Here is a 16,481-nt window from a genome sequence, read left to right on the forward strand (position 1 = left end):
GAGCAGGAAATCCCTGAAATCCCCCAACAAGATGACAGTCAGCGGCCCGTAGCGCATGCATAGAAGCACACAGGGTTGACAGACAGACAAAGACATGAAAGACGGGGACTGGCAGGACACTTACGTGACACTGGGGAAAAGGGGAAACAGAGACAGCAGAGACCTCAGAGACAGAACAAGAATCTGACTGAAAACCGGAAACAAGGAAATTGTACACAGTCTGGCACTGAGACGCATGGAAAGACGGTGACAAGAGGGACTCAGACAGGGGACACAGACACAGATAGAGAAATTCGGGTGATAGACACGGTGGAAACTGATGTGGACATCGAGACAGTGGAAACCTGAAACAGTGTGTTCATTCCCTCGACCGCTGGGGTCGTTGGGGGACATGAGGAAGATGTCATAGCTCGCCACGCCGTTCTGTTCGCAGCTGTCGTGAGGAGATCTGGCATCGTCATTTTGGTCCATTCCTTGACGTTGTCGGACCAGCTCTTTCTCTGCCGCCCCTGTCTGCGCCCTCCCTCTACAGTCCCTTGCAGGATGATTTTGGAGAGGGTGTTATGTCGTATGACGTGACCAAACATGCCATCTTCCGTCGTTTGACAGTCACCAGCAGTGGTTCTTGGGGCCCAACAAAGTTGCTGACCAGGTTCTGCACATAGTCATTGGTCTTGTGCTCCTTGTAGGAGATGTGTAGTAGTCTCCTCAAGCACTTGGTTTCGAATGCTTGGATTCTTCTTTCTGTTTCTGCCATCAGTGTCCATGTCTCACATCCATATAAGAGGATGGAGACCACTAGTGACTTGTAGAGCAGGAATTTTGTGTGGAATCTGATGTTGCTCTTCCATACCCTGTTCAGTCTGGCCATCGCTGCCGTTGCAGAATTAATCCTATTTCGGATTTCTGCTGTGCAGGTGCCGTCTTTGGACAGGGTTGCTCCCAGGTATTTGAAGCTGGTCACTTCTTCCAAGGGCTTACCATTCATGAAACAGGCAGACTGTGAAACAAGGGGAAACAACTAAATTTCTTTTCAAAGGTTTGTAGCTGGATGATTTGATCATGTATGGCGCGAATACATCCAAACTTTCCAAGAGGTATATTAAGGGGAGATGCAGTGCTTATCAACATGGCGTGATGCTCTTTCGGCTTTCTCGTTCACTGAAGTTTGGGACTACAATGGCTGCCGCGCGCGCCACATGCTCGTGTCACGCTACGCTATCACAACAGCGGTCAGCTACAGAAAGGTTTGGTCCGTTCTAGAGTATAAAACTGTGGATGTGACACGCGGATGGGCACATACGCCGCCCGCCCCCACCCCCCACGCCCCTCGCGCGCACACACACACACACACACACACACACAAGAAATGGTCTTTGAGGAAAGGAAAGATCACTGAGAAGGATGGGTTTGGCCGGAGAGGCTGAAGAGAAGGACAGACGGACGGACACAGACTGGGCGCGCGCGGCGGACTACAGACAGACACACAGAGAGAGAGAGACAGACAGACAGACGGGCAGACCGGCAGACAGACAGACAGAGAGAGCCACACACAGACGGACCGGACACACGAGACACGGACACACTGACAGAGAAAGCAGATACGGTGTGGCGCAGTGTGAGCCGGGATCAGTCTGGCCGCACGACTTGACTCTGCTTTCTTGACTGAAACCCGCGGATATTACAACAACAACAACAACACTGAACAACAACAACAACAAATGGCGGAGAACCTGTGTGACCACTTTCTGACATTTATGTATGTATATATGTTCAAAAAAAAAAAAAAAAAAAGTATATATGTTCAACTGAACCTACGTTGTATTTCTTTTCAATCACAATTACAGGGATCTGGCAGTCAAGTCACTCCTCTCTCTCTCTCTCTCATTTTTCAAGTTTAACTCACTCAGTACGGCCAGTCAGTCCTCTCTTCTCCTCTACACAGACCCCTCGGATGTCCAGTGGGTGTCTGAATGACCCAACCTTTAGCTTCCGTCGTCAGAACTGTGGTATTCTTTGTCAACATTCACCTCTTCAGTGTAAGAGCCTTTCACTTGCAATATTTTGATGGTGGTAATTGGGTTGAAACGCTGTTAACGTCGTCTCTTTCGCCGTTCGTATGGAGAGAGTTAAGGGGCGAGAGGGGCTGGGCGAGGGGGGTTATTGTTCTTGTTGTGTGGGATTTTACTTGGGGTTATTGTTCTTGTTGTGTGGGATTTTACTTGGGGTTATTGTTCTTGTTGTGTGGGATTTTACTTGGGACAAGTCAGTTCTTCGTAGTCAGTTGTCGTAACAACTGACGTCAGCCTCAGTTTAAGCTTATTGCCCACTGAAATCTTCTTCTTCTTCTTCTGCGTTCACTCGTATGCACACAAGTGGGCTTTTACGTGTATGACCGTTTTTACCCCGCCATGTAGGCAGCCATACTCCGTCTTCGGGGGTGTGCATGCTGGGTATGTTCTTGTTTCCATAACCCACCGAACGCTGACACTATGATGGATTACAGGATCTTTAACGTGCGTATTTGATCTTCTGCTTGCATATACACACGAAGGGCGTTCAGGCACTAGCGGGTCTGCACATATGTTGACCTGGGAGATCGTAAAAATCTCCACCCTTTACCCACCAGGCGCCGTCACCGTGATTCGAACCCGGGACCCTCAGATTGACAGTCCAACGCTTTAACCACTCGGCTATTGCGCCCGTCGCCCACTGAAATAATTATGTAGAATTATCACGGCCGGTGTTTCTGACAGACGAGCGCTAAGCCTGCATGCTGCACTGACATAGCGGGAGTAGTGCCGGTTAATCAGTTATCATGCAGTCATTTGACGATATATAATACTTGAACTTGGTAGACATTTGAGGTCTTGGTAGGCTTGTTCGTCATTCTGTAGGTAAAAAGAAAAGAAAAGAAAAAAAAAGGAAGAAAGAAGAGAAAAACCACTTCTGGTGGCATGCATGGACCGTGACACCCACCATGTGTAACTATAAACACCAGAATGAGATATTAGTGTCTATGGTGTAACAAACTGGATTGTACAGTGAGGGTAGCCTCGTGGCCGGCTCAGTGTGCGTCGAGACTTTTCTGGAAATATGACTGAGACTGCTCAGTGGCAGTGGCGTCGATGTGACGTCGGACCGCCCGATGGTGTCTGCAGCAAACTACTATTCCAGGCCATGAGTTTACAACTCGTTCTGTAAAGGAGCTTCTTACTTCTTCTTCTGCGTTCGTGGGCTGCAACTCCCACGTTCACTCGCATGTACACGAGTGGGCTTATACATGCATGACCGTTTTTACCCCGCCATGTAGGCGGCAGTCATACTCCGCTTTCGGGGGTGTGCATGCTGGGTATGTTCTTGCTTCCATAACCCACCGAATGCTGACATGGATTACAGGATCTTTAACGTGCGTATTTGATCTTCTGCATGCGTTTACACACGAAGGGGGTTCAGGCACTAGCAGGTCTGCACATATGTTGACCTGGGAGATCGTAAAAATCTCCACCCTTTACCCACCAGGCGCCGTCACCGTGATTCGAACCCAGGTCCCTCAGATTGAAAGTCCAACGCTTTAACCACTCGGCTATTGCGCCCGTCAGGAGCTTCTTACGTTCAGTCTACAGTGAGACTTATTTGCTGAACTGACCTAACCGACTGTTCCTCCTGCCAGTGACCTGCCCGACTACTGCCAGGGTTGGAGCGTTCAATTTATTTTTATGCCCCTTAGCGGTCTTGGTAGACTGAGTGGAGTTTAACTCACTCAGTACGGCCAGTCCTCTCTTCTCCTCTACACAGACCCCTCGGATGTCCAGTGGGTGTCTGAATGACCCAACCTTTAGCTTCCGTCGTCAGAATTGTGGTATTCTTTGTCAACATTCACCTCTTCAGTGTAAGAGCCTTCCGCTGGTAATATTTTGGTGGTGGCTATTGGGGTGAAACGCTGTTAACGTCGTCTCTTTCGCCGTTCGTATGGAGAGAGTTAACGACCTATCGGCTTCACGCCCTTAAGGTCAAGTTGTTCGTGGCTGTGGTCTTTTCTATGGGTGTGTGACGTGGTCAAGGCGTTGGTCCTGTGGTCTTGTTCGAGGAGGGTCCTTGCTGTGTTCTGGCCGCCGGCGATGTCCGTGGTCCGTGCTGTGTCCTGGCTGTGTTCGGGTGGTGGAGTCCTGGTTGTCGGTCAGAGGCTGGTCCTCGCGATGTCTTGTCTTGTTTGTGACCCTGTGGCGACAATCCACAATACGGGAAGGGGGGGATGGGGGGTGGGGGGTGGCGCGCTCTGGATGACTGATGTCTGTGTGCGACCGTTAAGCCCCCTACTAGTTCAGCCAGGCCGGGAACCCGGGCCCACACGCCCTGTCCTGGTTGTTGTCGTGTGGGGGAGTCCTGGTTAGCGGTCTTGTCGCCTGGCAACTGAAGTAAATACCATGGACTATGAACCGGCTGAAGTCGATCATATCGCCGCGTTTACGTCGCGGATGCTGCCGGAACCGCCGCGGCGGAGCCAGGCTGGACAGTTTCACTTTCTAGTCTCTCTGAGTATGGCTTGTCCTTCAAGGAGGCGACTACGAGCTTCGTCAGGTTGCTCGACGCTGCTTCCACCTCAGTCACACTCAATGTTTTCAGGTGCGGCGGCTGTCCGACTGACAAACTGAATGACCGTATTCTCAGGACTGTAGGTCTACTGAAATCAAGTTGAACAGCACTGAAGGGTTTTGAAGAGTTGTACAAAGTTGAGTGATGGCCTAGAGGTAACGCGTCCGCCTAGGACGGAAGCGCCGAGAGAATCTGAGCACGCTGGTTCGAATCACGGCTCACTGGCAGTCGCCAATATTTGTTCTCCCACGCTAGTCATTCGGATGAGACCGGCGACTGATAAACCGAGGTCCCGCCGACGGTGTGCAGCATGCACTTCAGTAGCGCACGGTAAAAGAACCCACGGCAACAAGTGAAAAGCCGAGGTTGTCCCTGACAAAATTCTGTAGAAAAATCCACTTCGAAAGGAAAAACAAATAAAACTGCACGCACTGAGAAAAAAAATACAAAACAATGGGCGGCTCTCTCAGTGTAGCGACGCGCTCCGTCTCCCTGGAGAGAGCAGCCCAAAATTCACACAGGGAAGTCTGATGTGGCAAACAAAAAAAAAGAAAAAAAAGAAAAACAAAAGAAAAAAAAAGAAAAAAAAGGAAGAAATACAAATATTAACTGAACTACATACAAAGAGGTCATCCAGTCTGTGAGGCGGTCAAATGTTCATTGGACAGATCACTCCAACTATTCTGTACTGATGCCTTTTGGTAGTAACTCTCGCTACACTGATGAGATGATCTCTAAAACGGCTTAGTTTGTTGTTCACTGGCAAATATTCCGTCGGAGATGCTAGTCAGTCAACTGAACCTCACTATGTCAGAATATGTCAAAGGCACACACAATGGTACTATAATTGAAAGACTAACACGGCTATAATTGAAAGCCGACTAACAGACGGGCGCAATAGCCGAGTGGTTAAAGCGTTGGACTGTCAATCTGAGGGTCCCGGGTTCGAATCACGGTGACGGCACCTGGTGGGTAAAGGATGGAGATTTTTCCGATCTCCCAGGTCAACATATGTGCAGACCTGCTAGTGCCTGAACCGGCCCCTTCGTGTGTATATGCAAGCAGAAGATCAAATACGCACGTTAAAGATCCTGTAATCCATGTCAGCGTTCGGTGGGTTATGGAAACAAGAACATATCCAGCATGCCCACCCCCGAAAACGGAGTATGACTGCCTACATGGCGGGGTAAAAACGGTCATACACGTAAAAGCCCACTCGTGTACATACGAGTGGACGCAGAAGAAGAAGAAAGACTAGCACGTACCCAGACGGGCCACCTTGCATCAACGTCCAAGGCAGTAGCAACTTCTGAGGATACACAAGTCGAGTTCGACACCTTCGATACGTTGCTTGGTGATCTAACCACTAAACCACCGCTCCACGTGAAGTCCGCACGCTTTGACATCGCGGAGTCCTTCAAACTGAAACTAACAGTTGCTGTAATTCTATGGTCGAATTAAAACAGGTGCGAATTATAGGCTATACTTTTTGTTTCCAATTCTGGTGCATATGGAAGCAAACAGTGAATGTGTTTAATGTATATTTTGTTTCGTTTCTTTCTCTCTCTCTTTTTTTTTTCTTTTCGTTTCCGAAGTCGTGAACTGGAAGTTGGAGGGAAATCCCGGAAGGGAAATAATTCTAAATATTACCGCGTGTCTGTGAGAAAGCATCTTTCGGTCTTGGAATTAATTGCTTTATATCAAATCTTCTGGTGACAGGTAAGACGTATTAAAGTACCACAGTCGTTCGATTTATTTCGGTTTATTATATGTCGAGAAAATTGAGAGTGGTTGGTACGCTTGTCATTCTGTTCAATGGTAGAGGCGAAAGGAAACCGAAAATAGATCCTGGAAAATTGTTTCCTGGACAAAGAAATTAATTGATTGCACTGTTTCCTGTACAGTCATAACAGAGCTCGTTATCCGGAGTTTAAAGATTTATATCTTGTGCATTGTCCAGCTTTTGTCCGAGTTGTTGCATACCTAATGTGTTCATGCTGAAGTTTAAACGTTTCAGTGTACGTACTTAACGTTTCAGTAGAAGAATGTCGTCTGCAGACGTACATATTTACTGTCATTGCACGAGAGGTGCCTCTGATTTGACTGGTGTGGTGAACAACAGTAAATTAACGTTTGTTGGGCACCAGATGTAGCAAATAGTAGCATCTGATTTCAACTCTCGTCCACAAGGCAGTTGTACTTGAAAACAAGACTGGCAAGGATAGTAGGAAAGCAATGTGTACTGCTGTTGATTACAACTTTTGACCTAGGCATCCTGGTCCTCTCCCACACCTACCCCTCTCCCACCCACCCCACCCCCTTTTTATGTTGATACAAACCAAGAACTGTGCAAGTGATTTGTGGGATATAACTTTCAATTTTGAGTTGGTGATGAGACCTTGCATCTGTGCATTTGTGTGTATTATTGTGCATCTTATTCTTAATAAAGTGAGTCACTCACTGCAGATTTTAAAGCTGTATACATAGCTTTGTTTGATTACTACATAATTTTGGTAGAGGAGAAACAAACTGCAACTTGTGTTTGGCTGTTGGGAGTGTGTTGAATGTTCGATATGGACTTCACCTACCCACCCACCCCTCCCCCACCACGTTTGTTATGCAAGACTTCAGCTCAAGCATTCTTAGAATTTTTTGCTTGTTTAAGTTGTTGATAGAGACATCTGTACTTAAGATATTGTTATCTCAATCTGCACACACACACACACACACACACACACACACACACACACACACACACACACACACACACACATATATATATATATGTGTGTGTGTGTGTGTACGCTTGTGTCACAGTGTGTGTGTGTGTGTGTGTGTGTAAGATTGTCATTATGTAAGTTTGTGTTCACATGCACATTGTGTATGTGTATACTGTGATCTTCACAGTGTATTTGAAAAAATGAACCTCAATTTCTAGTCTTTATCTGTAGACTGGCAGGACTATCCTTTATGACTCCAACTTAGGTGGGGGAGGGGGCAGCTGATAAACTGAGCACAGTGACAATGTGTAATTTGATATAAGTATTCCAAGCAATATATATGTTAATATACAAAAAAATTAATGTGTGGTTTTCTTTCTTTTAATGAAAACATATCTGCTTTTAATTCTAACAAATAAAGACAGATGAAATTTGTTTTTTTTTAAATAAGAAAAAAAAGGCTCCAACTAAAATTGTGTCTGCCCTGTGTGAAGATTAGATAGCAGCCCAGGCAGTATTGGTAAACAAGATAATTTTGCTATTTATGATAATAATGTCAATGATATTTGATAATTGATATAAATAGCCGTATAGCCTCCATTGTATTATCTTATTATACTTTAACTTAAAGAAAAAGAAAGAAAGGATGCAAACGACAATGAAGTTGTACATTTCTTAATGAAAAAGAAAGGCGATACAACTGTAACCAGTAAAAAATTTTGTAAAAAAGAAAAAAAAAAGTTGATTTATCCTGCTCCTGCTGTAATTTCCATGTCTTGTAACATTGGACTTCTGGAAGTACTGTACCTTTATGCTGAAAATGGCACATCAGTGTAAAGAGATATAAAACATACCCACTGGTATTAGGTTGATCAAACATTATGCAGTATGTGTTTGTGTTCAGTTGGTGTGGGAATAAAGTTCTTACAATAGTATGTGTTTGTGTTCAGTTGGTGTGGGAATAAAGTTCTTACAGTAGTATGTGTTTGTGTTCTATGGGAATAAAGTTCTTACGATAGTATGTGTTCTGTGTTCAGTTGGTATGGGAATAAAGTTCTTACAATTGTATGTGTTTGTGTTCAGTTGGTATGGGAATATAGTTCTTACAATAGTATGTGTTTGTGTTCAGTTGGTATGGGAATATAGTTCTTACAATAGTATGTGTTCTGTGTTCAGTTGGTATGGGAATATAGTTCTTACAATAGTATGTGTTTGTGTTCAGTTGGTATGGGAATAAAGTTCTTACAACAGTGTTCTGTGTTCAGTTGGTATGGGAATAAAGTTCTTACAATAGTATGTGTTCTGTGTTCAGTTGGTATGGGAATATAGTTCTTACAATAGTATGTGTTTGTGTTCAGTTGGTATGGGAATAAAGTTCTTACAATAGTATGTGTTTGTGTTCAGTTGGTATGGGAATAAAGTTCTTACAATAGTATGTGTTTGTGTTCAGTTGGTATGGGAATATAGTTCTTACAATTTTATTTGCATTCTTCCCACCACCCCCTCACCCACCCCTCTCACCTCCTCTGTCCCTTCAACCCCATCTTTGATCCTGAAATTCTTATAACTTTTGTCTGGAATTTGATGTTCATGTTTTACTTTCAGGAGCCATGCAGTTATAAACATGATTTCATAGACAGGATCAAAAAAAAAAAAGTTGTGTTTTCATTTTCAGCATGCCACATAAGTACAATCTTCGTAACCAGATGCACTCCCCTAACTACAGGGAGAAGACAGAAGATGATGAGGAGGACGAAAGGGACGAGATGTCAGAGGAGGAGGAGGCTTCACCGCGCAGACCTCAAAACCTCAGCGCCGGCTACAGGTCGCCATCGGATACCAGTCACCTTGACTTCAGCAACAACTCGGATCTGTCCTCCACACGCAGCGATTCCTTCGATTACTATCCTGGCTCCTCCCCCCCTGATGGGCAGAGAAAAGAAAGGCTGTACCCTGACCTGTCTGAGAGTCTAGACAGGAGTGCGGAGAGTAGTCATAGTCCCAGGCTGCGGAGGCGGGATCTTCGCTGTGAGCGGAAGGCCTCACCGCATTCGTCGCCTGACAACCAATCACCTCACAGGGCTCCGGGTTGGCCAGAATCAGCAGCACGTCAGCGCCGGCCACAACCAGAATGGACCACACCTGGAAAACAGCCTGTGGAATACACTTACTTCGGAATTCCAGGAAAATACTGGCAGTACATTTTCAGCATTGTCGTTGTCATTGCACTCGTTTGGGTGTTGTCGAGCGTCATCGGAAAAGATAGCGATTCTGTTCCTGCTACCGACGGTGAAGAGGTCAGTGATTTTGTCAAGTTCTCGAAACAGGTGGAAGGTCTGATGAAGCAGTTTCCAAGCCAGACGCAGCGGTTTTGGAGGGTGGTCCGGTCCTGCACCAGGCATGTTTTCGATCCAGAGCTGGCCACGTATCCCGCAGTGCTGCTGATGGTTGGAGAGAAAAAGCACGCCGGCTTGGCGTCTCGCATCGCTGAAGCGGTTCAACTAGAGTTTGAGAAGGTTAAAGGCCAGCATCCGTCACAAGCCTGAAACCGCTTCTCTCAATTTGACAAGCTCCGCAGGGGAGCTGAACGCGGATGAGCAGAAGCTTGTTCTGGACAAATGGCTGAAGGAGAAGCTCGACAACCGTCATGTTGGTGTTGTGGTCACCCATCTGGAGACTCTGCTTCCTGAGGCAGCCCTTCTTCTTCATGGGTACTGTGATGGGGACAATGCTCCTTATAAAGAGGCCTTGCTGATTCTGGGACTGTTTCTGGACCGGCCAGTGGACTCGCAGGCAGAAGCGGAGAAGGCGCTGAGTGAATTGTGGAAGTCTGACTTCATGAAGGACAAAATTGGGGCGTTGCTCAGTCGGATAGCCAATAACATAGTGTTGGTGCAAGGTCCCAGTAATGATGCACAGAATTAATGAATCTGCAGACGGGCTGAATGCTTGCTTGTTTGTCTCATAGAACAACCTCTTGTCTTACGGATGAAGGGATCAGTTTTGCTTCTTTGTTTCACTTATTGTAAACCTGGTTATAAAAAGTGATGATTTGATCAGTGGATGATTTCACAGTTTCAGTTTCAGTAGCTCAAGGAGGCGTCACTGCGTTTGGACAAAACCATATACGCTACACCACATCTGCCAAGCCAAGCAGATGCCTGACCAGCAGCGTAACCCAACGCGCTTAGTCAGGCCTTGAAAAAAAAACACAAAAAAACAACAACGGGGGAATAAATAATAGATAAGCTTGCATAAATAAATAAATAAATAATAATTATAATATAGAAAAAGGTAGTAGTAATAATATTAGTAATACTAATAAAATGATAATAATAAAACATAAATAAATAAATAAGACAACAGTGTTTATTTACAAGTCTGATATAGTGTTGACATAGAATGTCAGGTACTGGGGAAGCTGTATACTGTCAGTTCTTTCGGACAAAATGATGGGGATGATTCACACTGATTGGAGACCAACTTTAGCGGATGTCTTACTGTTTGTTGGTCTTGTTATCAACACTAGAGATTAAACCTGATCTGCTGTCTTGTTGTTTGTCAGTCTGCCATTATTAACATTGTATGTGGGGAAAGAAATCTTTGATATGAATGAATGCAACATGTGTCTTGTGTCTCCGTATGTTGTAGATCCATTCTTGTACAAGTAATCTCAAGAACACCCCTCAAAAGAATAGAATAGAATATGTCTTTATTACCAAGTGTACCAGGGTCACAGGAAATATTGGAGGGGGATTGTACATAACAAGATAAGAATATAAATTGAAAATCATACACAAACACAGATACAGTAGAAATAAGATACATACAAGTGCATATCAATATAAAAAAACTTGTGCATACTCACGCATACACGCACTGCATGCACACACTCATGCACACACACACACACACACACACACACACACACACACATGTTTGAACAGAAGCTGCATATTACATGTGGATGGGGCTCATGACTAGATATTCAGGTAGATGGTCAAATGAGCGTTCTTTTTTTTGAGGTTATCATTTGTGACCAGATTTTTCTTGTATGTATAATTTATTTTGCAGTTCATCAGTTTTTAGCCCTTGTAAGTGGTTTCTTTCTTTCTTCATGGAAGTCCTGATAAGATCAAGATTTATGTTCTTCTTCAATATATATATATATATATATATGTTCTGCGAGAAATGTAAAAGACTGGACTTTCCACACACACACACACACACACACACACACACACACACACATTAGTTATATAATTACCTCATAAAAGGAATTACAAGTGACTTACAGTACAGTGTTACATGAGCCATTTTGCTTCTTGAGCTTTGGAGATACATATTTTGGACGTGTGTGTGTGTGTGCATGTGTGTGTGTGTGTGTGTGTGCTGTTTTTGTTCGATTTTTGAGGTGTTTGAATTTTGTCATGTGATGTGCGCACGTGCAAGAGGTTGAGGGATGTGTGTTTGATTGATGTACAGTTGAGTGTGATTCCTTGATTTTTATCATTACAAAACTTGCTGTGCACGTCATGCCATGTTTTGCTTGCTTTGCTTTGCTTTTGTCTCTGAGCATAATTTGTGTTATTTCTTCTTCTTCTGTGTTCACTCGTATGCACACGAGTGGGCTTTTACGTGTATGACCGTTTTTACCCCGCCATGTAGGCAGCCATACTCCGTTTTCAGGGGTGTGCATGCTGGGTATGTTCTTGTTTTCATAACCCACCGAACGCTGACATGGATTACAGGATCTTTAACGTGCATATTTGATCTTCTGCTTGCATATACACACGAAGGGGGTTCAGGCACTAGCAGGTCTGCACATATGCTGACCTGGGAGATCATAAAAATCTCCACCCTTTACCCACCAGGCGCCGTCACCGTGATTCGAACCCGGGACCCTCAGATTGAAAGTCCAACGCTTCAACCACTCGGCTATTTCGCCCGTCATTTGTGTTATTGTTATTTCTTTATTTCACAGCACTTTTTGCTCATGACCACAACAACGGAATGGCTAGAGCAATGGACTTTCAATCGGATGGGTTCCTGGGTTCGATCCCGGTGTCAGTCGCCCTGTTGGATTAAGGGTGGAAAATGTTGTTGTTGTTGTTGTTGTTGTTTATCCTGATCTCCCAGGTCAGTGTCTGCGCAGACCAGTTAGTGCTTCAGTGCGCTTCGTGTTTATAACACACATGGGGAAGATAGAATACACACCTGTGAAAGATCACATGATAAGTGTCATCGCTTTCTGTGGATTATGAAAGAGAAGAACACTCAGCACGAACATCTCCGAAAACGGAGTATGGCTGCCAAAATGTTGTGGGTAAATAAAGCCATGCACATAAAAAATTAAAAAAATCCAAAAAACCTGTACTCATACTGGTACACGTGAGTGAAAATGAGAGTTGTAGCCCAGAAATGCAGAGAGAAAGAATATTTGTCGCCCAAAATTGATATATTTTGTAGAGTGTCCTTTATTTTATTCATTTATTTATTTATTTTATAGCTTTCTTAACTTCGTGTTCTCCTTGCAGTGTAGTAAATTGTAATCAGTTTCTAGACCAGATTGGGGCATTATTTTATGGTCAAGGTCTGCAGGTAAATAATTTTATAAACATGTCAGTTTGGGGGGGGGGGGTTGTTTGTTTTTTGTTTTTTTATTTTTGCATGAAGACAAACACTTTTTTTTAACTACACACACACACACACACACACACACGTATCCACACACACACACACACACACACACATGTATACACACACACACACACACACACACACACACATGGCATACTTACACACACTCACACCACAGCTTTATGTTTTGGTGTCAGTTCATTAGATGTATGTATGTGTGTATTAATTATTATATTTTTCTTCCCTCTTATGTAAAGATTCATGCTGTTGCTATTCTTTTTATGGCAAAAAGAAATCATGTGCCCTTTTGTCAAAGGTTCCATATCACCGATATGATTCAGTGATGATAATTAGCGCAGTGAGCTTCAGGATGGCAATATCATGAAATTTTATCATCAGGTTATTGACGTTCAAGTTGTTAGCTTAACTCACACAGTACGGCCAGTCCTCTCTTCTCCTCTACACGGACCCCTCGGATGTCCAGTGGGTGTCTGAATGACCCAACCTTTAGCTTCCGTCGTCAGAATTGTGGTATTCTTTGTCAACATTCACCTCTTCAGTACAAGAGCTTTCCGCTTGCAATATTTTGATGGTGGTAATTGGGGTGAAACGCTGTTAACTTCGTCTCTTTCGCCGTTCGTATGGAGAGAGTTAAGATTGTTTGTATCTCTACTGATTGGTATGATTCTTGTCCCTCTTTATCTGATTAAATTCACTTATTCACTATATTCATTGTGGCCCTTCTGATGAATTTGAAAGATGTGAATGACATTGACCGACTGAAGGAATGTGAATAATTCTTCATAATTCTGTTGGTGTGTTCTCATGATGTCTCTGTCTCTCTTATTCTTTTTCTGTTATTTCCACTCCCATCTTTGTATTAGAGTGCATATTTATTTGTGTTCTCTCTCTCCCTCTCTCTCTCTCTCTTCTCTCTCTCTTTCTCGCTCTTTCTCTTGCATGCACACACACACACACACACACACACACACACACACACACACACACACACACACACACAGTTTCAGTTTCTCAAAGAGGAATTATTACGTTCGGACAAAGTTCATACGCTACACCACATCTGCTAGGTAGACGCCTGACCAGCAGCGTTTATAACCCAGTGCGCTTAGTCATGCTTTGAGTGCATGTTATATATATGTTATGTGTGTGTGTGTGTGTGTGTGTGTGTACCAATCAGAGTGGATTTCTTCTTCAGAATTTTGCCAGAGGACAACACACTCATTGCTATGGGTTCTTTTTCAGTATGCCAGGGACGTGCTGCACATGGGACCTTGGTTTATTGTCTCATCTGAATGAGTACACACGCACAAGCACACACGCGCGCGTGCACGCACACACACACACACACTGAACCCACCCTCATCCCCCCCCACACACACACCAAACACATATACACACCAGACCCACCCACCCCACACACACACACATACACACACACCACACACACACACACCACACACACACCAGACCCGCCCCGCCCCCACCCACACACCAGACCCTCCCCCCAACCCCCACACACACACAAGGACACACACACACATACACATACAACCCGCCCTCACCCTCCCCCCCCCCCACACACACCACACACCAGACCCACCCACACACCACACACACACACACACACATACCCCCCCCCCCCCACCACCACCACCACCGCCCTCCCACACACACACACACACACACATTCAAGTCCTGACAAGCGTGTTGAGTTCTGCTGATGGTCAGGCATCTGTCTATAGTAGGTGTGGTGTAGCATATAAGGATTTTGTACAAACGTTAAGCTGTGACGCCACCTTCAGATTTCATAGTACAGATGTTGAGAGTGAAACAGGCAGGTCAGTACCAGACATGACCAGCAACCATATATATATATGATAGTCAGTCGTGTCCGACTATGACCATCAGAACAGCAGAGGAGGCAACTGCTGTTCTGACTATTTTGGGCTAGAATTTGATTATAGTGGAGAGTGTCTTGCCCAAGATACATCCCCACTCTCTCAGCCAAGAGGGTTTTAGGACAGTTGGCGTTGGGATGGTTCCCAAAGGCCAACTAGCCCACAAGGCTGCAGCACTAAGAGCCAGTGCAATTTTGCCTCCTAGTTTGAGAGTCATAGTCCTTCACAAAAGGCTAAGCTGTAAATGGTTTCCCATTGACTGGAGAAACCATTGATTATACAGCTCTCACTTTGCTGTTGACCCAAATGTAAACTTATGTCAATCTATGATATAAGCCGAGTGTTGGGCCGTATCCAGCACCCATACACGACTCCTTTCAGCTGCCAGAAATGCTCACGTTCAAGTCGATAGAAGAAATTAGCTGGGTGCTGGTTTGTTTGTATTTCTTCTTCTTCTGCGTTCACTCGTATGCACACGAGTGGGCTTTTACGTGTATGACCGTGTTTACTCCACCATGTAGGCAGCGTGCTGGGTATGTTCTTGTTTCCATAACCCACCAAACGCAGACATGGATTACAGGATCTTTAACGTGCGTATTTGATCTTCTGCTTGCACATACACACGAAGGGGGTTCAGGCACTAGCAGGTCTGTACATATGTTGACCTGGGAGATCGTAAAAATCTCCACCCTTTACCCACCAGGCGCCGTCACCGTGATTCGAACCCGGAACCCTCAGATTGACAGTCCAACGCTTTAACCACTCGGCTATTGCGCCCGTCGTTTGTATTTCCAATTTGGCTATGATTTATTACTTCTTTGGACTTTCAACCTGAGGGTACCGGGTTCCAATCCCGGTTATGGTGCCTCATTATCAGTATCAGTATCAGTAGCTCAAGGAGGCGTCACTGCGTTCGGTCAAATCCATATACGCTACACCACATCTGCCAAGGAGATGCCTGACCAGCAGCGTAACCCAACGTGCTTAGTCAGGCCTTGAGAAAAGAAAAAAAATCACACACACCTGTACACTGCAGTCATCTCAAGCCACGACGGAAGCAAACAATAAAGTATTACTTTGTTATGCACAAAAAAATCATGGGAACGTGCCCACACAAATGCGCGCAAACACACACACAACAACAACAACAAAACACCACACACAAACGCACAAAACCACACGTACACACACGCACACATTCCCACAGAAACGACCGTACACGCGTGAAAGCAACAGTCAACCACTTTGAACTTTGTCCGTCCGTGCGAACGTGAGCGCCATAACTGGCCACAGTGGCAATTTAATTAACAAGACAACAACCAAAGACAGTATACTTCCTCCAGGTTGCTATGGAGAGCTCCCTGTTTGTCTACACAGTAGCAATTAACTCACTCAGTACGGCCAGTCCTCTCTTCTCTTCTACACAGACCCCTCGGATGTCCAGTGGGTGTCTGAATGACCCAACCTTTAGTTTCCGTTGTCAGAATTGTGGTATTCTTTGTCAACATTCACCTCTCCAGTATAAGAGCCTTCCGCTTGCAATATTTTGATGATGGTAGTTGGGGTGAAACGCTGTTTACGTCATCTCTTTCGCCGTTCGTATGGA

The 16,481-nt window shown here is 44.9% G+C and overlaps 1 protein-coding gene across 1 annotated transcript; it reads left to right on the forward strand.

Moving 5' to 3' along the window:
• Positions 1 to 6,173: 6,173 nt before the first annotated feature.
• On the forward strand, positions 6,174 to 12,941 carry LOC143276094 (torsin-1A-interacting protein 2-like). Its single transcript, XM_076580489.1, has 3 exons — positions 6,174 to 6,315; positions 8,992 to 9,849; positions 9,887 to 12,941. Exons 2-3 carry the CDS (start codon positions 8,993 to 8,995, stop codon positions 10,239 to 10,241), a joined length of 1,212 nt encoding a protein of 403 aa, XP_076436604.1. The 5' UTR covers positions 6,174 to 6,315; position 8,992; the 3' UTR covers positions 10,242 to 12,941.
• Positions 12,942 to 16,481: the final 3,540 nt, after the last annotated feature.

The sequence above is a fragment of the Babylonia areolata genome, chromosome 31, assembly GCF_041734735.1.
Source record: "Babylonia areolata isolate BAREFJ2019XMU chromosome 31, ASM4173473v1, whole genome shotgun sequence".
NCBI classification, from domain to species: Eukaryota; Metazoa; Mollusca; class Gastropoda; order Neogastropoda; family Buccinidae; genus Babylonia; species Babylonia areolata.